We start from the raw sequence: 21,539 nt of genomic DNA, 5'->3' as shown, positions 1-21,539 counted from the left end.
TGCTTTTTTACCCTCCTTCCTTATAAATGAGAAACTACTCTAAAATAAGAGAAAATGGATGCTCTTTTTTTAACCTCTTTACAATGGCGGTCCAACTATTTCCAAATTCATAAATTCTCTAGCTCACTTCCCCGTTGCAAATGTAAACTTGTCTTATTTTCGCTCATCCAGTAGCATCCTTGGACCCTTCCTAGGCAACTGAGCCTTTAATGGAAAACTCTGCATTAATCTCCCTGCCACACAAGCAGACCTTAAGAGTATTTTAAAGCATGAAAACCATGGAGAGACCAAGCCTCTAATCCAAGTCATCTCAGCAACACTCTCGTCCTCCTTTAGTTTGTCCAGGCCTTTACAGGACTGTGCTGCAGAAAAACAGTGGGGCTCCCAGAAAAACAGATTTGTAAGAGGTTCTAAATCTCCATTCCCCAAGGTGTGTGTGAAAAGCATCGAGGGCCCTCAGTTGCACAAGGCTTAGGTGTGGGGCAACAGGCGAGCGGTCAATGTTGTTTCAGGAATTCACGGGTCCTGAGAGCGCCCAGGCTTACCGGAAGCAGTAATTGGTGTCCAGGGCCCGCTTCTTCCTCTGACTGTGGCCTGGGCTGTCTAGCCGGTTTGGGGGAATCATCATGAGGATTAGATGAGGGATGTGTTCCTTCTTCTTCTTAAGTCGCCCCAGATCTCCGCGGCCCGGATCATCATCGCTGTCCACACCTGCAGAAGGAAGGAAGGTGATGGTCTCCCGTCTGGGAGGGCAGGGTGGATGCTACTTTCTCATCCCATCCCCACCCTGTTCAGGAGGTGGGATGGTGGGGTATTCGAGGAAGGCATGGGTAAGACACAGCTTCATGCTACTGTCCAGCTGCAGGAACGGGAAGAGTCAATGGAAGAACTGGTATCAAGGGACCTGCAAGACGCCTGTGCTCAGATGCCCTCGGGACTCCTGAGGGTAATCCTCCAGAGGGCACAGCCCCTCCTGGGACGCTTCCTAGAGAATTTACAGAGATTCCTGAAGCATCCTTGTCACTATGAGGCTCCAACACATTCCTTTGAGTTGTCGGTTTAGATCCTGAAACTTAGAGCTTGAGGTGTGAGTCTCCTCTCATAATCTGAACTGGTCAAGATGGCATTAAGTCCCCCTATGCTTTCCAGATGTCACAATTTAAGACAGTTTGAATGGGAGCCAGAGGAACAAGAATCAACAATTGCTAACGTTCGCATCAGGCCTTCCCTGGTGGCCCAGACAGTAAAGAATCCACCTGCAACAAGGGAGACCTGTATTCGATCCCTGGGTTGGAAAGATCTCTAGAGAAGGGAATGGCAACCCTCTCCAGTATTCTTCCCCCCAAAACCCCATAGAGGAGCCTGGCGGGTTGCAGTCCATGGGGTCACAAAGAGTTGGACACGACTGAGGGACTAACACACACACACAACATTCACACTGCACTTATAGTTTCAAAATGTTTTCTCTATAAAACTCAGACAGGATCACGAGGTGTATGAAAACAGCAGAGAAACTCCAAAGGAAACCTGCTAGTTCATCTGCAAAGCCTGAAAACTGAATTTGAGTCTCAACTACAAGAAGATCTATTTTGATGGCCAGCTGCTGGCGGCTGTCCATCTCCACCAGGGACAGGAATGGGAGAAGTGAGATTTGCATGGTAACAGGATGGACAGGGAGGCCTGGCGTGTTGCAGTCCATGGGGTAGCAAAGAGTCGGACACAAGTGAGCGGCTGAACTGAACTGAGGAGGGACACGGGCCTCACGCAGACATACTAGGACTGGGAGATCGAAGGCAAGCTGGGTCGCAAGTTTCTGTTTCTGAACATCTTTATGAACAAGATAACTATTGACTGAAGTGGGAGGATTTCATCCCAATTCAGAATGTAGGTAAGGACTTCAAAGGTCTTTTGAGCTGTGAGGTTCTGTGATTAGGATGTCAAATGATTTGCTTTAAAAAAAAAAAAAAAAAAGCTCTGTTGCACATGGCAATACCGAGCCAGCACACTCTAGAACCCAACCCATGCTCTGCAACAAGAAAAGCCTGCACCTCAGTGAGAAGCCCTTGCATCACAACTAAAGAAGACCCCACATGCCACAAGTAGAGAAAGCCCGAGTGCAACAGCAAAGACTCAGTTCAGTTCAGTCGCTCAGTCGTGTCCGACTCTTTGCAACCCCATGAATTGCAGCATGCCAGGCCTCCCTGTCCATCACCAACTCCCAGAGTCCACCCAAACCCATGTCCATCGAGTCGGTGATGCCATCCAACCATCTCATCCTCTGTCTTCCCCTTCTCCTCCCGCCCTCAATCTTTCCCAGCATCACAGTCTTTTCAAATGAGTCAGCTCTTCGCATCAGGTAGCCAAAGTGTTGGAGTTTCAGCTTCAGCATCAGTCCTTCCAGTGAACACCCAGGACTGATCTCCTTTAGGATGGACTGGTTGGATCTCCTTGCAGTCCAAGGGACCCTCAGTACAGCCAAAAAAAAAAAAAAAATTTGGTTCAGAAATAAAGTTCATGAAGGACTTCCCAGGGCTGGGGGTCAAGAGAGGCCCTGAAATGGGTACCTTTTTCCAGATACATCTCTGACCTTAGGTTTTAAATTGGTTAGTTTGACTTTGACAAACCACTTGGCCTCAGGAGTGCCTCTGTGAACCCACAACAGGGCTCCGCAAAGAAAACATAATTTCTCTGAAATTCAGAGACTGTCTAGGCTCAGCACCTTGAAAACATACTGGAAAACCAGAAATGTCTCTCAACTATTTTGCCCTCTCCATGCAAGCACCCTGAGGCCCCAAGCAGCTCAAACCCAGATGACACACCTTGGGTGGGCTCTGCAACATCTGGAAAGCCCAGCAGTCAGAGAGCTCATGCTCATGGCCACCAAAGTTCATTTCTTTTAGGGGAAATGAAGACAACTCTCATTTGCTGAGTATCCAAGCACTCTATTTCACATATGTAAGCTCATATAATTTCATGACAGCCCTATGAAAGAGGTACTCTCACCCCCAGTTTGCTGACTGAGTACAGAGAAGTAGACCAGCTTGCCTATATGATTTCAGAGGACTTACCAGCACAATACTGTCTTCCAGATGCTCATGCACTCTCTACAGAATAGGGAGTTCTTGCTTTGAGGACAAAACAGAATATGGAAAAAACCCAAAAGAACTTTCTGGCCAACCCGATACAAAACAGTCAGCCATCTCTGTGAGGGAGCTTGCTTCCTCTTCTCAGGGTCTGGCCAGGGGTCTCCTGTTTTATCTAGCTTTATTAACTCCCCCCACCCATCTTACCATAAACATCCCTTTTGTTACCTTTGAATTTGATTTCCATCAGCTCTTGAATGTTTTCCAGGATATCCCCATTGGGCTGAAAGGTGTGACAGGGACAGTGGATGCTGATTTCCAGACCTAAGTTGGATTCTGCAAAATAAGACACAGAGCTGGTGAGAAAAGCAGTCTGCGTGATGAAGCTCGCAGCCCACATACCCACGTAGCTGTCTACCCACAGCCACACACGCACGAGCCAAGGTCTCTCCTGCCACACACAGTCATGGGGCTAGAGTGGACTGAGGGTCACAGGAGACAGAAAGCGCTCCCAGAGCTATCGAGGACCTTTATGAGCATGTTGCCTCGTATTTCTGTTGTGTTATATGTCACCAAATGGAGACATAAACTAGTGGGCCTCATGCAGGAGAATTTTAATAGTCATCTATTTTTCCAAGGATGGTATTAGGGAAAAGCTGTCACCAGCCTAGTAGGGCGAAAGAATGAGGGTGCAGGAAAGGAGGAGGGAAACAGTCACCCCCCCGCTCCCCGACGTGTCAGCTGGGAGAGGAGACTTTCAACCAACCCGCTGAGAAAGGATGGAGCAGAGAGGAAGAGGAACAAGAGGTGACAAGTGTGAGGAAGCCTGGACTGCCAGGGTTTGATGACTCATATTCTGGGGCTAAAAGGCCAGCTCTGGCCCTTTCTCCTATTGGCTGTGGGATTAGGTATTTTGGTAACTAAAACTGGAAAAGCAAGGAAATTACTAAAAGGGGTTGAATATAAACTGGAAGGAAGAAAGGGAGAAAAATAAATGAAAAATTTCAACTGAATCCAGTAGTTTTGTACAGGGAAACCAGGTTGAGTCTAGGATCGTGCCAATTCTGGTGGGTAAGAACCAGGGAAGCTCTCTTGATCCAGGGCAGTGCCCAGGTATGGGAGGACGTGGGCGATGACCTCTGAGCTCAGGGTCAGCTGAGATCACCCTAGTTCTATGTGAGCATCCAGCCCTGGGGCCAACCTGGAGTCTTCCCGAAATCTGATGTCATCAGGGAAAACCCCAACGAGTCCAGCCCAGCTCAGCATCCTTCTCATGGGCAGAATGGCCCAACCCCAGAGACCGCAGGCAGCGTTGGGCAGACCTGGATGTCCCAGTTCTACTGGTTAAAAACCAGCTCAAGGGGCTTCCCCAGTGGCTCAGTGGGAAAGAATCCGCCTGCCAATGCAGGAGATACGGGTTCCATCCCTGATCTGGGAAGATCCCACATGCTGCAGAGCAACTAAGCGCGTGGGCCACAACTCCTGAGCCTGTGCTCCAGAGCCCGGGACCACAACTCCTGAGCCTGTGCTCCAGAGCCCGGGACCACAACTCCTGAGCCTGTGCTCCAGAGCCCGGGACCACAACTCCTGAGCCTGTGCTCCAGAGCCCGGGACCACAACTCCTGAGCCTGTGCTCCAGAGCCCGGGACCACAACTCCTGAGCCTGTGCTCCAGAGCCCGGGACCACAACTCCTGAGCCTGTGCTCCAGAGCCCGGGACCACAACTCCTGAGCCTGTGCTCCAGAGCCCGGGACCACAACTCCTGAGCCTGTGCTCCAGAGCCCAGGACCACAACTGCTGAGCCCACTTGCCTAGACTACTGAAGCCCGTGCCCCCTGGATCCCATGCTCTGCAACGAGAGAAGCCACCGCAATGAGAAGCCTGTGCACCGCAACTAGAGAGTAGCCCCTGCTGTCCACAATTACAGGAAGCCCACACTCAGCAACAAAGATGAGCACAGTCATAAATAATCAAAAAAAAAAAAAAAAAAAACCAGCTCAGTCCCTTCTTCCATAAACTCCAGATCCCAGCTTTATCTATCCCACCCTAGTCATGGCAGCATCTGGGACACATTGACACCTGCTGAGCCTTCTGTTCCAGGTGAGCTCTGGTAGGGAGGGGAGGAGTCAACATAAGAAGGATGCTGAGCCCGAGATGGAGAACTAGAAGTGAACAGAGAGGGAGGCATAAGGAGTGTACTCTTTCTGGTTTAAGGCAGGTAGTAGGAGCTGGAGTAGCTGAAACGGGCTACATAAAACATAAAAACATAAAACTACATAAAAAATAGTACACTTCTATTACCCAGAAGAATTTTCAGTCCAGGAGAGACTGAAAGTCCCATGGGTCTGTGAGTTAGAAGGGTGAGATGCAGATGTGTTGGGGACAGTTAGGGTTAGGGTACAGGTGGTGAATGTGAGATGGTGCCTGGCTTAGCTAACAGGCTCCATCTAGGTAGGAGGCTCACAGAATGATGGGGACAATCACCAACGTTTGTTGAGTGTTGCTGCCTACATGCTCTAAGACTCTGCATGCCTTAACTCATGTATGCTGCTGCTGCTAAGTCGCTTCAGTCATGTCCCACTCTGTGCGACCCCATAGATGGCAGCCCACCAGGCTTCTCCGTCCATGGGATTCTCCAGGCAAGAACACTGGAGTGGGTTGCCATTTCCTTCTCCAATGCATGAAAGTGGAAAGTGAAAGTGAAGTCGCTCAGTTGTGTCCAACTCTTAGTGACCCCATGGACTGCAGCCTACCAGGCTCCTCCATCCATGGGATTTTCCAGGCAACAGTACTGGAGTGGGGTGCCATTGCCTTCTCCCTAACTCATGTATGTAATCATACTAATCCTACAGAGCAGGGACTGTTATTTCTCCCCAACCATTATCCACATGAGGACACTGAGGCTCAGGGAAAATTAAATGGCTTGATGGGGGTGTCCAGTAAGTGGTAGAACCAAGATTAAAACACAGGCAGCCTGACATCACAGCCACACTCATGACTGTTCGAAACAAAGAGGAACAAAGAGGGCCCAGCAGGGACCACCAAGGAAGATGCCCACCCAGTCACTGAGACACAAAACAGTTGTGTTTTCCCAGTGTGCCCCTGTCCTGAGCCGAGGCACTTGGCGTGCTCCCCACCCGCCCTGCTCGGGGAGGCCTGGCTCTGCACACAGAGCCAACACATTGGACCAATTGCACAAGAGGGTGGGGACTGGGCCCCCAACCCTGGAGAGGGCTCCAGCTGGCTCTTAGCCCAGAAGGGAACTGGTGCAGAGCAGGCTCTCTGATGTTTGCTGAACTAATACAAGACTGGGCCTGTGACTCAGTTTCCTCACAGTCCACACCGCCGACTCCTCCATTTGCAGTCCATTTACCACTTTGTTTGGGGCCAAGAACCCTCAAGAGACTCAGAAACTCTGCAGAGTAAAGGTCTGTGTCTGACTCCCCCGAACACGGGGTGGGCAGCATCTGCTGGAGTGGGAACGGAAGGTTCCAGGGAAGAACTAACCTCAGAATTGGCAGCGGTGTGGATGGTGGGTGGGACACCCATAGGTTTTATTACGAAATTATCTTTTTTGATGTCTCAAGGAGGATGGAAATCATTCTCAATGCAAACTTCTCATTGAGTTCTGCAGCTGTGAAAATAAGAACTCTAAGTGCCGAGGGCTTCAAAGAAATCCAGGTGGAGCCGATCAGAATCAGACAGGGAAGCTAAGAGATGAATTTCCCCGCCTCTCTTCTTTGTAGCCATGTTGAGTTCTAGGCAGTGTGCTGGCTGAGTCAGATTTCCCATGGTGCTGCCGTCAGCTGATGCGCCTGGGTTCTCCGAGGTTTCCTCCTTTCGTGTGCAGCTGGGGAGATCCAATGGGGTTCCCGGTACCCTTGGAGCTGAGGCAGGACCTCCAGCCCACAATCTGTCAGCTCAACCACCAGGTTATGCCCCTCAGATGGGAGCCTGCACACTCAGATGCCGAGAGAGCCCAGCAGGTTATGTGAGCAAAGTGAGCCAGTGCGTCATGCTGAACTGGGGCTACCAGCCTCACTCATGGAGAACACTGGGGAATGGTGGGGCCTGGGGTGACATGAAGACCACATGCCCCACCTTCAAGAGGTGGTCCTACTCATCTCTGATGGATCGTTACCCATTTGTCAAGAAAAGTCGAGTGTCTAGGTTTTATGTGAAATCTCCGGACATTAATTAAAACTGTTATGCTATGCTAAGTCACTTCAGTCGTGTCCGACTCTCTGCGACCCCACAGACGGCAGCCCACAAGGCTCCTGCATCCCTGGGATTCTCCAGGCAAGAACACTGGAGTGGGTTGCCATTTCCTTCTCCAATGCATGAAAGTGAAAAGTGAAAGTGAAGTCACTCAGTCGTGTCCGACTCTTAGCGACCCCATGGACTGCAGCCTACCAGACTCCTCCATCCATGGGATTTTCCAGGCAAGAGTACTGGAGTGGGGTGCCATTGCCTTCTCGTAAAAACTGTTAACCGCTAGTTAAATTGAAAACAATACATAGGCCAACATGTTTGTGATCTCTGCCTTCGAGCATTAACCCTTAACTTCCTAAACCATCGAGGAGGACAAGGAAGGCCCCACCTGTCCCAGGGACTCTGGGTATCCATATGTGGGTGGACTGTGGAGCCACGGCAGCTGATGAAGGCAGAAAATTCTTCGCAAGAGGGATACAAGGAACAGACAGGACTGCCTTAGGTGCCCTCACCCCACTGAGCACAGACCAGGAAGTGCCACCAAGTAAAGAAGAGGAGAAATAGTGGAGTGTGATGTCCTGAGTCCCCAAGACTGTTAGTCAGGAAGTTCAAGTTCTAATCCAGGCTCAAAGACTGGTCGAGCCACTTAACTTCTCTGGGCATCCATTTCCTCACCTGACCTAATAGAAGCTCACTCTCCCATAACGGGCTTCCCAGGTGGCGCAGTGGTAAAGAATCCATCTGCCAATGCAGGAGGCATAAGACGGTTCAACTGCTGGTTTGAGAAGATCCCCTGGAGTAGGAAATGACAACCTATTCCAGTATTCTTGCCCAGAAGATTCCCTGGACAGAGGAGCCTGGAGGGCTACAGTCCATGGGGTCGCAGAGTCGACACAACCGAGTGGCCACACACAGCACTCACATAATGAGCCGAAAACTTGGAGGTTCTCTGAAATACAATGGATCTTTAAAATGGCTCTGTGAGGCATGCAGGGAAGGTGAGGAAGCAGAACCAGTGGAGGAGAGATTTGGACCATAGGAAGTCTGATATGCGTACTAGACAGCCCTATTTGTATGACTGACTACCAGGCCTTTCAAACTTAATCAACAAAATAGAACCTACCTCCAAACCTGCTCGTCTCCCAGGCCTCCTTATTTCAGTAAGAGTTACCATCTGGGTGTTCAGTCCCAAATCTTCAGAGTCATCTAGACTCCTCTTCTGTCCTCTCACCCCACACCTAATCAGCCCAATCAATCCTATTGGCTCCGCCTCCAAAATACAGAACCAACCCAAAATACAGAGCAAACTGCCCCAGCCAAAGCCCACAGCGCTCTCACGTGGGTTGCTGCAGTGGCCCCTAACCTCTTCCCTTGACCTCGTGACAACCAGAGGATCTTAAACCAAATCACCTCACCCTACATTCCCAGCCCTGCTTGTAACCCTCCTAGGACATCTCTTCACACTTGGAATAAGTTCTAATGCCTGACCATGGCCTGGCGGGTCCTATATTTTGGCTCCTGGTCCTCTCTGAGCCCCGCAGCTCCAGGCAGTCTGCTGCTGCCAGAACAAACTGAGCCTGGGTCTCATTGCTTTTGCTTTAGCACATCCTTTATCCTGACCTTCACAGACTGGCTCTTTCTCATCCCTCAGACCTCAGTGCACCAGCTCCTTCTTCACAGAGACTCCCGCTGAGCATCTGATGACGGGCCCCACCCAGGCACTAGCACTGCGCCCTCTTTCTGTTCTTCCTGGTACTCATCACTGTTGGAAAGTCTTATTCCTCAGCATTTATTTGTTCACTATGTGTCTCTCCCACCAGAACAAAAGCCCCATGAGACCTGGGACCCTGCCTGTCTGGTTCACTGCTGAATCCCCAAGGGCCTGGCTTGGAGCATTTACTCAGTGTCAGTTGAATGAAGGAATGATGGACACACAGCAAGTTAATGGCTAAGCTGGGCTTTGAACCCAGATCTGTTGTCTCCCCTAGTGCCATCCCCTTCCCTGTGTCATGAAGAAAGAAGGGACCAGAGGTTCCTTCGAAAATGTTCATCCTGAGTCAACCTACCTCTCCGCAAGAGCCATTCACGCACAGTGTCTGTGACGTCGAAAGACAGCCACTCGCCAGTGCCCCGCGTGGGCAGGTTCTTGCCATCGATATACCGCTGCTTGGCTATGTGCTCACCCGGCTGGAGGATCTACGGGGCAGAGGAAGGAGTAAGTCCCGAGGCCAGGACAGGGCACCTGAGCGTCACGGTGCAGCAGGATGGGGAGGGGAACAGGAGCCAACTAAGACTTCTGAAATGCTCTTTCGAGCTCCTCAGTTAAGTCTTAATCCTCTTAAGCAGCAGTCCCCAAACTCTGACACCGGGGACCAGTTTCATGGAAGATAACTTTTCCATGAATCGAAAAGGAGGGGGGTGGTCTCGGGATGTTTCGAGTGCATCACCTTTATCGTGCACTTTATTTCTAATCTAATGCCGCCAGCCGCTGATCTGACAGGAGGTACCGGTCCGTGGCCCAGAGGTTAGGGACCCCTGTTCTTAATGACAGACACAGGTATAGAAACTAAGGCTCAGAGAAGGCAGGATTCACACCCAGGCCTGTTGCACTCCGAGCAGAGCGCAGGCTCAATCTGGCAAAGGAACTGACTTCTACCCCCCACGTGGTGTCTGTCCTGGGAAGAGGTTCACCTGGAAGAGCTCAATCCTCTGCTCGCTGCGCTTGGAGGCAGGGTTGGGCATCCGAAAGACCCGGAATTCTGCTCGGAACAGGTTGGTTTCGTTTTTCTCCACTGAGGACACGTTGAAGCGGAAAATCTTGGAGGTGATGCCTTTGGGGCAGACGGTCAGGTCATCTAGGAGGCAGAGCATTGGGGGAGGGGGGAAGCACAGTGTGAGCAACACCCATGGGGACAGTGTGCTGTCAGCGGACACTCATCAAGGGCTGGGGGCCCACCTGTGACCTCGCTAGAGCCTTGAGGCCTCAGACCTACAGGTAAGAAATGGGAGGGAAATTCTCAGTGGCCCGGAACCATACACAGGCCTGATGGAGAAGCAAGGCATGGAGCCCCACCCAGGACATGGCACTGACAACTGGCCCCTCCAACCCCTTTCTCATTATCTCCACTCTGGCAGGCTGTCCAACCTGCTTTCCTACTCCTTTAAAAAATACAGATTCTCCAACAGCATCAGCAATTTCCCCTAGGAGTTTAATCACTGCATAGCTAGCTGATTCATTCACACCTTTTTTCATTCAAGCATTTATTCATTCATCAGACGTGCATTGAGCAAATGCTACATGCCAAGCACAGGCTAACGCTGGGAAGCAAAAATGAATAGACAAGGGAAATCCCTGGTGGGCCAGTGGTAAAGGTCCACTGTCTACTAAGGCAGGGGACATGGATTCAACCCCTAGTCAGGGAATTGAGATCTCAGGTGTCTGGGGAGAAAGAAACTAAGCCCGAGCTCTGCAACTATTGAGCCCACGTGCCACAACCAGAGAGCCCACGCGCCACAGCGAAAGATCCCACACGAAGCGATGAAGATTCTGTGTGCAGAAACAAAAACCCGACACAGTCAAATAAATAACATTTTAAAAAAATGGACAGACAGGGGCCCTGCCTTCAGGGAGATTAACATTCAGAGGTGGGGCTATTAACAGAGGTTGTTTAGTGCATGGACCAAACAACAGGACCAGAGAGAGAGCAGTAAGGGTCTTTGGAGACGCTTGGAAGTCGCTGTAAACAGGTCAGAGGAGGGAGAGAGCGACAGAAGGAGAGGAAAATGCAAGTGAGTAAGAGGGACCTGAAGCAACCAGGCTGGAGCCCATGAGACAAGGTCAAGACAGTTGATTGGGATCTACCTGTGGGGAGGCTGAAACGTCAGACCAAGGGGTTGATTTTATATCATCAACAGTAGGGAGTCATGGAAAGTGACACTTTAGCTCTAACAAGATAGCACAGGAGTGGCAAAGAGCCCATATCTAGAGCCTGGCAGACCCCCAGATGCTTCTTCACTGCGTGTAAGTGGGTCCATCACCATTGGCTGCTAAGGATTATTTTCCCTGACTGCACATGCTATGCCAGCCTCTGCACCCTGCTGGCTCCTGCACCTCTGTCCACAGACAGAAGACAGCACATGCTCTTTCCCACTCCTATCAGAGCGAGACAAGGGAGACAAAAAGATCCTGCCTTTTCTTTACAACCCCAAGGTCTGAGCAGCATTAACACCCCAGAGGAACACTTTCTACACAAAGGGTAACAACAGCCAGAACTTGAAATTCAAGCTCAGAGACCCAGATTCCTCACATAATGAACATGGCTGGAACAAGCCCATAATCACCCCAGGGGTGGTTTAGGAAGTCATGGACAGGGCGGGAGGATCAGAGGCCTGGACACAAGCACACGCGCTACTGAGCTTTAGGAAAGGATGAGTGAGTGTTTCTGGAAACTGCCATCTGGTGGGTCTGACACTGGCTCTTAAAAAATTAATGGAACAGATGTTGGGAAAACAAATGTGTGAATGCCAGTTAATGAAGCCCTGATTAATAACTGGCTCTGAAAGAATGAACACTGCCAACGATTCCCCTAAACCATTTCAGATAGAACCAGAAAGAGGGATCATGATGGCAGTTCAGTTTTTGAGTTTGAAAGTCTGTAATCCCCTGGATATAAGTAAGCTCCTCACAGATGTGAGTGTTGGACCATAAAGAAGGCTAAGCACTGAAGAATTGATGCTTTCGAACTGTGGTGCTGGAGAAGACTCTTGAGAGTCCCTTAGACAGCAAGGAGATCCAACCAGTCCATCCTAAAGGAAATCAGTCCTGAATATTCATTGGAAGGACTGATGCTGAAGCTGAAACTCCAATCCTTTGGCCACTTGATGTGAAGAGCTGACTCATCTGAAAAGACCCTGATGCTGGGAAAGACTGAAGGCGGGAAGAGAAGGGGATGACAGAGGATGAGATTGGTTGGATGGCATCACCAACTCAATGGACATGAGTTTGAGCAAACTCCGGGAGATGGTAAAGAACAGGGAAGCCTGGCAGTCTGTAGTCCACGGGGTTGTAGAGTGGGACACAACTGAGCGACTGAACAGCAAAGCAACAAGACTAGTACCTCCAGTAACTGTTGCAAGAGGGGATAAAAGGTATCTCAGCGCAGTGTGCACATTGCTATAAAAAGGAAAAGAGAAACAAGATAGCCTGAGCCAGTGAGGTGAGTCAGAGTGGGGACAAAATAGTGGGGAGCCAGGAGATGGGGGAATGAGAAGCCAAGAGGATCTTCAGGACACCCTAGTCACCTCTCTTTCTTTGTTTCTTCCAGTTCATCCATCAGTTACTGTTCCCCAAGATAGACTCCTCTTGGTGGGAACATCAGGGAGATTTCAAGGAAGTGGGAAAAGTCATTTTTAACTCCTTAGGATCTACAGATTTCTAAAAGACTCAGAAGGAATGTTAGGGGTCCTCTAGTTCCTCAGGGAACTAGGAACCGGGCTTCACAGCAGGAGGTGAGCAGCAGGGTGAGCTAGTGAAGTTTCATCAGTTTTTACTGCCGCTCCTCATCACTCCCATTACTGCCTGAGCTCCACCTCACTCCCATCACTCCCTGTCCGTGGAAAAATCATCTTCCATGAAACTGGTCCCTGGTGCCAAAAAGGCTGGGGATGGCTGATCTAGTACAACCCACTTCAGATGAAGAAATTCATGCCCAGAGGGGTCTTGGCCAGGGTGACACATAAATTAGTTGACACATGCAAACTGACACTAGCAAGCAAAGCTCAGACACAATCATTAGTGGGAGAGAAAATAAAATGTAAACACAAACTCCTTGACCATTAAATCCACTGAATACTAACAATGCCTTAAATATTCCATGGAATGAGCCAGAGTATAAATAAATAAAATGTAATAACACTCTCTTACATTTCATAGAACGTCTATTAACTCACCTGACCCTCTAATGATCCTTGAGGAGAATAAGTAAAATTTACCATTTTAAAAAGAGAAGCATGAACATCAGGAAGGTTAAATCACTTTTTCAAGATCACTCAGCTGAGGGCTTCCCTGGTGACCCAGTGGTATAGAATCCGCCTGCCAATTCAGGAGACACGGGTTCGATCCCCGTTCAGAAAGACCTCATATGCCATGGAGCAACAAAGCCTGTGTGCTACAACTCTTGAGCCTGCGCTGCAGAGCCCAGGCGCCGCAACTCCTGAGCCTGCGCTGCAGAGCCCAGGCGCCGCAACTCCTGAGCCTGCGCTGCAGGGCCCAGGCACCGCAACTACTGAGCCCACGCGCTACAACTACTGAAACCCATGCACTCCAGAGCCTGTGCTCTGAGACAAGCCCGCACACCAACATGAGAGAGCAGCCCACACTCATTGCAACTAGAGAAAACCCCGCACAGCAACGAAGCCCCAGTATGGCCAAAAATCAACAAATAAATAAAGATTTTTTAAAAAATCATTCGGCTAGTAGGTGGCAGAGGTGGATTTGAACCCAGGTCTCTGACCTCATTTACTGAAACAGAGAATCTGGAAGTTCGAGGGCACCTCAGAGATCATCTACTAGAGGGATGGTTTCACCAACAAAGCGTAGCAGGATTCCATGAAATGGGCCTAGAGTACCAACTTAAGCCTCAGACAAAAGCCAGTTCCCAGTCAGTTTGGTGATTAAGCCCTGCTTCTGCAGAACACTAGTATTATTGAAAGCTGGATGAGGGGGTCCACCTTGACAAATTAAATTATGACCAACTTTTTCCATTGCACACACAGTATATGTATTAATGGGTGCCATTTTCTCCTTTTTTGCTATAGGGAAAGAAAAATAAACAAAGAATATTCATGCAGAGTATTCATGGAAAAGCCTGGAAACAGCTGACCCTGTTTAGACCGTGCATTTTATTTTTTTTTTTAATGTTTCAGACACCTGGGCTCCTAGATGTGCCTCTGCGGTGTCCATCATTTCTGCTAGTAAAACTGCTACCGGCTCCAATGATGGGACCACATACATCAGTGTGGCGGTGTTCCTCCACCCCAGCTGTTCCCGAGAATCACCTGGAGAGTTTTAAAAACAGATGATGCCTGGACCTGCTCTCCAGAGATTCTGATGACCTCGTTGGAGTGAGGGTGGGTCCAGAGCTTCTTTTTTTTTTAAAAAAAGACTTCCAGATGATCCTAAGATGTAGCCAGGATTGAGAACCATGGTATATAGTGCTCTGCAAAGGGTACTGTGGCATCCAGATGCCCTGCAAGTTTGATAAACCACAACTTTAAGGATTTACCCTTTAAATGTTAACCCATTAAAATACTGTTTGGCCAATGCATCACTTTATAAAATTTTGAATTAGAAGCCACAAATGTTTTAAGCCCAGGTAGGTTAAAAACTTGGAGAAGGAAATGGCAACCCACTCCAGTGTTCTTGCCTGGAGAATCCCATGGACGGAGAAGCCTGGTAGGCTGCAGTCCATGGGGTCGCACAGAGTCGGACATGACTGAAGCGACTTAGCAGCAGCAGGTTAAAAACTGGGAAACTTCACGGAAAGATTCAGATTTTCTGCTCTTCTGGGAAGCAGTTAAGATCTAGTCGAATTGGACCCACATTGCCAAATTCAAAAATCTGCAGGAGCTGAGCAGTAGGTCCCATCTTTTCATGGGATTTTCCAGGCCCCTCTCCCACCAGCCTCCTCTATACAGTCTGTTCTCTCTGTGACCCTGAGGCCAAGTGTCCTGTGAAGTTTGTTGTGGTCCCTGTGCTGCAGCTTTTCCTCCAGATTATCTGCATCAGCTGCCTGGCTTCTGTAGGCACTTGTGTTTGCAGCCCCTCTAAGGAAGGGTTTTGTCGTCTTTCATTGAGTCTTAAGCATCAGTGCACTTACAAATCAATAAGGAGTGTGTTAAAAATACAGATTCTCCAAGATGACACTGCCCCCCTCCCCCAGAGACTCTGACTCTGTAAGGGGGGATTGGGGCCTGGGAATGGACATTTTTCACATTTACCTAACCTCTGGTCCACACTTAGAGAAACACTGACCTAGCGTGCCAAGGGCACTGGCACTTAGAACGAATGGGTTCTTTCAATAGGAAATATCTTTTAATTTTCAGAATGAACATGATCTAAAAGTAGCATCCAGAAAAGAGATGCTAAAATATCAAGTTCTCTCTTTGCTCATGAATTCTGGTTTGGCTGGTTGTCTCAGCGCCAGACCTTGGATAAAAACAAGAGTCTCTTGCCAGACACAGATAATTACAAGCCAGAAGTTAAAACAACACCTACACTGGTAAATCTTGATAACAAGGATGACAAAAGAACTGAAAAAGATGTGTGGATCCCCACCACGTGGGTCAGAGAAAGCCTCCACCCACCTCCCATAGCAAAATCCTGGGGAATATAAAGGAATAAAATATATATGAGTCTTGTCTTCACTCCCCAGCAGAGATCTGCTGAATCATCCCAGACGTATATATACTGGGTAGGCCAAAAGTTCATCTGTAACATCTTCTGGAAACACCCGAATTAAATTTTTGGCCAAGCCAATAGAATTGTTTCAGCTGAAAGGGAGTTTAGAGGTTAACTTTACTGATGAAGAAACTGAGGGTCAGAGAGGTGATTTGCTCACTTCCACACAGTGTAGCTGCTTAACCTGCTTGGGATTCTTCAGCAGATAAAGAAAACACTTCCAGGAGAATGTCTGTGGCTATATGAATCTCCCAGTCATAAAAATAGGCAGAGCTAAGAAAGAAAACACCCAGTGATCCCTCTATGCAATGTGTCACCAGGGTTACAGGTTCCTATGCCTACCTGCTTGGTCCAAAATGTGATTCATTCATGTGTGTGTGTGTGTGTGTGTGTGTGTGTGTGTGTAGTCACTCAATTATGTCCAATTCTTTGTGATCCATGGACTGTAGCCCACCAGGCTCCTCTGTCCATGGGATTTCCCAGGCAAGAATACTGGAGTGGGTTGCCATTTCCTTTTCTGGGGATCTTTCCGACCCAGGGATGGAACCTGGGTCTCCTGCCTTGCAGGCAGATTCTTTACTGTCTGAGCCTCCAGGGAAGCCCAATTCATTCATATTATAAACCAAACTTCTCTTGGAGCCTAAAGGTTAAAGGTAGGACTTTATATGTATTTTTACAGTTTGCATTAGTGCTTAACAGCATGCATTCTGTAGACAGAATGTCTAGGTTACAGCCCTGGTTCTTTAGGGCTGTAGCACTTAACTGAGGCACGTTATAGTCTTCTCATCTGGAAAACAGGGAAATCAAGGTACCCATCTGACAGGCAGAGCCAGAGAACGGTCTTATCCTCTTTGCTCTCACCTTGGTGCCCTTTCTGTGCCTCTGGTGGTTACTCCTTCTTCCACTTTGCCCTCCAGGCACCTCTGTCTGCTTGCCCCAACTCCTGATGCCACGTTCCTCTGAGAGCCTGTCCCACTGGGTACCGGAAGGGGCTGGGAATGATGAGATGTGGAAGGGATGGAATCCCATCAGTCCAGCAGCCAGGGCTCTGGCACTCAGACCCCAGCCCACCCTCGTGAGTTCTAGACACGCTTCCCTCTCCCCAGGCCTTGGAGAGTGGCTCTGCTCCCTCTTGGCATCTGTTAGACGTTTGCATCTGCCCACTGCCTTCTTTATAATTAGCGTGCATTGCGCGTCTGCCTCTCTGGGGCTGGCTCAGCACCTGACCAGCTGCAGGGCGGGCCAGGCCTGCGTCTGCTCAGCCTCTGTGTCACCTCCACCAGCTGCACAGTCTGGGCCTGCTTCCTGTTTGCACCTGCAAGCCTCGCTGGCATTGCTCGGGTCCCATGGGGCCCCAGATCCTCCATGATATCCCAAGTAGTCTCCTGCTCACTGTGCCAGGTTTCCTCCCGGCCTGATCACAGCTCCGTGGCCCCAGGGCCAGGGCCACCCTCACCTACTACAGTTTCAAGGAAGGTCCTGCTGCTGCAGCCCAGAGCTGCCCAGCATCTTGTGCCGCCCTGTCCTGGAGGATCCCAGGGCTGTCCACTAATTGTGCTCTGAGTCTTTGCACATACGTTCACCGGCACCTGTGTGCTCTTGCGTCTCTCTGGCTCATTCGTTCTCAGCTTGGGATTCCAGGCTGGGAGGGCCCGGGTGACTCAGAATTCCTCCTCCCTGGGACTCCTCCTCCTGACCCGGATCCTTAAGGTCCCAGTCCTTCTCTCCCGCCCTGGACTTTCCTCACACCTCTCCTGCAGGTCTCAGCTTTCCACCCTCCTCCCACGTTTGGCCACCACCTCCTGCCTTTGTGGGTACCCAGGGTGCTGGGGGTTTATCCAGGCATTCAGCTGCTGGTACTGCTGGGAACCACAAGGCCCTGGGAGACCAGGAGTCAGCCCGGCCTGGAGGACCCCGGGCAGGGAGCACCTCCTTCTCCGGCCTCTGCCCCACACGGGAGCTACCTCCCAAGGCAGCCACAGGAAACCGGAGTGGGAGCCCCTCGCCAGTAACCACAGGCTCCGGGCCTGGCATGGGCAAGCTCCCAGCGAGGCCTTCCACACCTTCTTCCAGAGCTGGTGCACCCCTGGGCTGCCCACTCCTCCTTCTTTCTATCCAAGTGCCCCAGCGGACCACCCTCACCTGGCCGCACCATCCCACTCTCCCACCCCCACTCCCGACATGGCCCCCTCCCAGGTGAGCCTCGGCTACCTCGAGGTAGCCTGGCCGTCGAGGACACCTGCTGGTAGGAAAAGCAAACAGACCTGCTCCAGAGCCCCCAGGCCTGTGAGTGGACTCACATTCCTCCTTCCCGGGCTGTCAGTTTCTCAGCATCTGCCAAATCTCTCTCTCTTGTATTGAGGTTTTTTAAATCCCCGTTCAGTAAACACACATGACTTCCACACGTGTACAAACACACACACAGACGGCTCACCCAGGAGCCTCCCGGCTTCTCGGCACAGACAGGAGCCTCCTGGGAAGACACGCTCCCAGACACATGTCCTCTGTGCACCCACGGCCACACCTCCCACCCTCTCTTCCCCTGACACGCAGACACAAAAGGGCTGCCAGCAGCCATCTACATGTCCGGAGCCATATCCTCGCTTTCCCCCACGTCCACGGGCCCGGAGGATGCCCATGTTGTGCACACGAGTCCGTCTATGGGACAAAACCGGACGATGCATCGCTGTCAAGCACACAGCCGTGTGAACATAGGTGTGTCCCCCATCCCCCCACGCACACAGCTCACGTGGTCGCATGCGTGGCGTGGACCGAGGGCCTAAGCAATCAGAGGCTGCCTCTTGCTTGGGCTTCAAGAAGCTGGACAAGACATGAACTGGGGGCAGGTATACGCTTCTTTCCCAGAACTGGAAAAATGGAACGTGAGACGTGTCACAATGAGGTGTATACAGCAGGGAGGAGACCAAGGTTTCTAGCCTCTTGGAACCCTGCGGGCTCTCTTAGAAGAGCACCCAGCCCTGTCCCTCTACAGCTCCGCGCGCTTCCAGTTACCTGTCTGACCACACGTGCCACAGCACAAAAACGGGACAGTGTCACTCCAAATTAAAATCCCTCAGCGATGTGATGTGAGTTTCGCTACGCCGCTCAACTCCAGGGCTCCTGGCCTCCCAGCTGCTCTGGGCTCTGAGCAGAATGGCTCTGTCTCCCCCTCCTCACCCACCCAGCCCCAACTGCGCATCGCACCTCGTGTGTCCCCCAATCCCTGGTGCGGGGCATAGCTGGGGCACCCTGTCCTGTGGTCATCGCTAGGCAACCCCCGTCCTCTGTGGAGCTCCCCACCCCAGCTCAGACCCTCCAGAGCAGACACCCCCAGCGGGGAATCTGGACTTACTGTGCTCCTCCAGCCCCTGGATCATGTCGAATTTATAGATTTCTTTGGCATAATACTCCGACTCGGTGTTTGCTTGCGTGCAGACGTCTCCCCTCTCCCCATGCACCTCCTCCAGTAGCTCTCGGGTGCTGTTGTAAAGATCCAGGACCTGGATGGGGACACTGGCCAACCCGGATGGATCGGGGGGACTGGTGAGCCTGAGTTTGCTCAAGATCTGTCCCCTAATGGCTTCCACCCGCTTCCTCTTGATGTGGTTGAAGTCCAAGGTGGTGCAAGTGGACATGGAGAGGCTGACCGTGGCAAAGTTCAGCAGGGCCAGGACCACCAGAGCCCTCTGCAAGTGCATCTTCAGGCGGGGGCCAGGGAGAAAGGCCGCAAGGCCTGGCAGGAGGAGACCCCGGCAGTCGTGCAGAAGGAGGGAGGAAAACCAGGCGGCCTCCCTAGATCCCGAAGACTGAGGCTTGGCAAGAAGGTGCATGAACTCACTGCACTGCGAGAGCTTCAGGACTTCCAGGAAGCGCTGGCAACCCTGAGCGCGAAGAAGCCGACTGTGTGCCGTGAAGCTCTGGGTTTCTTCTCCATGTGTCTAAACAGGTTCTGCTGGGCTCTGACTTCTAGCAGGCCAGGTGGAGGGCAAAGCAGAGGGCTGGGAGGGGTGGCAAGGCAGCTGGGAGTGGGAAGGGAGCTGGAGTTTTTCCTTAGGTAAAAATAAATAGAGCGGATATCTGATATTGCCAAACGCCGCTTGGCGATGGGGAGAAAGTGGGTAATTTTAAAGAAGGAGCAGAAGGACCATGGCTGGGTCCCCAAATCAAAATCCTTGCCTTGCCCTGAAGGAGAGTAAGAAAAGAGGATGGAAAAGAAAAGAGAAAAAAATTATTAAAAAATAAAAATCACCAGTGAGTAGGTGGGGAGAGGCAGGGCTAGGCGGCTGCTGGCCCAGCTCAAGGTGGGGCGCAGCGCAACACACACTTGTCTCTCAGGCACACCATTCATGCTTTCTCTTTTGTTTACACTTCCTCGGGGGGGCTTTCTAAATGACTTTGTTCACGCTGCCTCTCATCTTCATTGGCTGGGATGTGGGCTTATGTTTGCAATTGGAAGGCAGGGGGGGTACAGCCCCTGGAGAGCATCCCCAGTTAATCCACTTGGACGCCCAGGTCACCAGCACCTCGTCTTCTCCCTCGGCCTCTGCTTCTGTTCCCTGATTCTCTTTAAAAAAATAAAAAAAAAGAAAAGACAAATAAAATAGAAGCCAGTTCACTGCACGCCTCCTCCGGAAAGCTGTTATTCCTTCTTTCTCAGGCTTCTTCCCCTATCTCTCGCCTCTCTTGCTCATGCCCTTGGACTTGGCTTTCGGATTCCCTCCCTTTCTCTCCCTCCAGCTTCTCTCTGCCTCTCCCTCTCGCTCAAGCTCCTCTCCCCCTCTCTCTCTCTCGCACACACTCACATGCACACACACTGCTTTCTCTATTTCTCTCTGCTGAAATTTTATACCTCCCTCCCATGACGTTTCTGGCCCCGGGGCGGGGGGCGGGGGTGGGTGGTGAGCGGCGAGGAGGGGGCGAAGAGAGGTGGAGAGTGGAGTGGGTGGGGGGAGGGACCCGAGCACCACGCAGGCTCCTTTGCTGCACGATTTTAATGTTTTAAACAGGCACAGGAAAAGCCGAGCCCATTTGAAAAATACTTTGCGAGTCCCTCTCGATCGACGTGGTAACTGAACTTTTTCTCTCCTCCCCCCTACCCCCCCGCCCCTTGGAGTCACTCCGGCTACACGTTGACTGTTTTTCTGGAAAGTTACGGCCGATGAATCCCCTCCCCTCCTTCTCCCCCAACTCCTTCGCCCTCTCGCCAGCTGTCAGTCGGTCATCTCCTCAGCGGGTCTCTTGCTCCCTCCTAGACGCTCCCCCCTACCCCAGTCCCCCGTCCCCCGGCCTGGCAGGACCCTGGGCTTGGGCCTGGGCACGGCTGCCGTGCCCACCCCTCGGGGCTGGGGTGGGAGAGGTTGACGCCCGGCCTCGGAGCGGGATTGGAGTTAGGTTCAGCCCCGCAGCTATCCTGGCCCCGACTCTTCATTGACAAGACTGTGGAGTCGGGTGGCTCCCGGAAGCTTGGAGATGCTCCAGGGGCCTTGAAAAAGGGGTGGCGTTTTCCGGCAGACCGAGGGTGCCCCCTGGCGAGGCGAGACCGCCAGTGACAGAGGCTCGGTGGGTCGGAGCCGCGAAGGTCTGGAGGGCTGGATGGGGGTAGGCTGGATGCGGGGAGGCTGGATGGGAGGGACCTTGAGGGGGGAGGGGAGGGAGGAGCTGGAGGGCTGGGGGGGTGCGGGGGGGAGCTGGAGGGCGGGGGCAGCTGAAGAGAGGGCTGGTGGGGGGGTGGTTAGGGGCTGGTTGAGGGGAGTCTGCGGGGGTGGTTGGGGAGGTGTGTCATGCCG

At 51.4% G+C, this 21,539-nt stretch overlaps 2 protein-coding genes across 3 annotated transcripts in view; one reads left to right on the top strand and one right to left on the bottom strand.

Moving 5' to 3' along the window:
- TGFB3 (transforming growth factor beta 3) overlaps positions 1 to 21,539 on the bottom strand; it is a 33,283-nt gene that overhangs the window by 4,630 nt on the left and 7,114 nt on the right. The window contains exons 2-6 of one of the 2 annotated variants that reach the window (XM_005889630.3): positions 19,106 to 19,935; positions 9,987 to 10,150; positions 9,362 to 9,491; positions 3,312 to 3,419; positions 546 to 711 (exon numbers count right to left, since the gene is read on the bottom strand). In XM_005889630.3, the coding sequence (XP_005889692.2) occupies positions 546 to 711; positions 3,312 to 3,419; positions 9,362 to 9,491; positions 9,987 to 10,150; positions 19,106 to 19,583 (1,046 nt within the window). In that variant the 5' untranslated portion in view covers positions 19,584 to 19,935. Of the gene's footprint in view, positions 1 to 545; positions 712 to 3,311; positions 3,420 to 9,361; positions 9,492 to 9,986; positions 10,151 to 19,105; positions 20,318 to 21,539 lie in introns of both variants that reach the window. The other variant, XM_070378465.1, reaches the window with a different exon arrangement.
- Positions 21,046 to 21,539, top strand: part of IFT43 (intraflagellar transport 43) — a 108,189-nt gene continuing 107,695 nt past the window's right edge. The window contains exon 1 of the mRNA XM_070378466.1: positions 21,046 to 21,312. The gene's annotated coding sequence lies outside the window, so the exon portion shown is untranslated. The remainder of the gene's footprint in view (positions 21,313 to 21,539) is intronic.

Source organism: Bos mutus, chromosome 10, assembly GCF_027580195.1.
Source record: "Bos mutus isolate GX-2022 chromosome 10, NWIPB_WYAK_1.1, whole genome shotgun sequence".
NCBI lineage: Eukaryota > Metazoa > Chordata > Mammalia > Artiodactyla > Bovidae > Bos > Bos mutus.
Note: the sequence above shows the minus strand (reverse complement) of the source record. Positions and strands in the feature narration are given on the sequence as shown.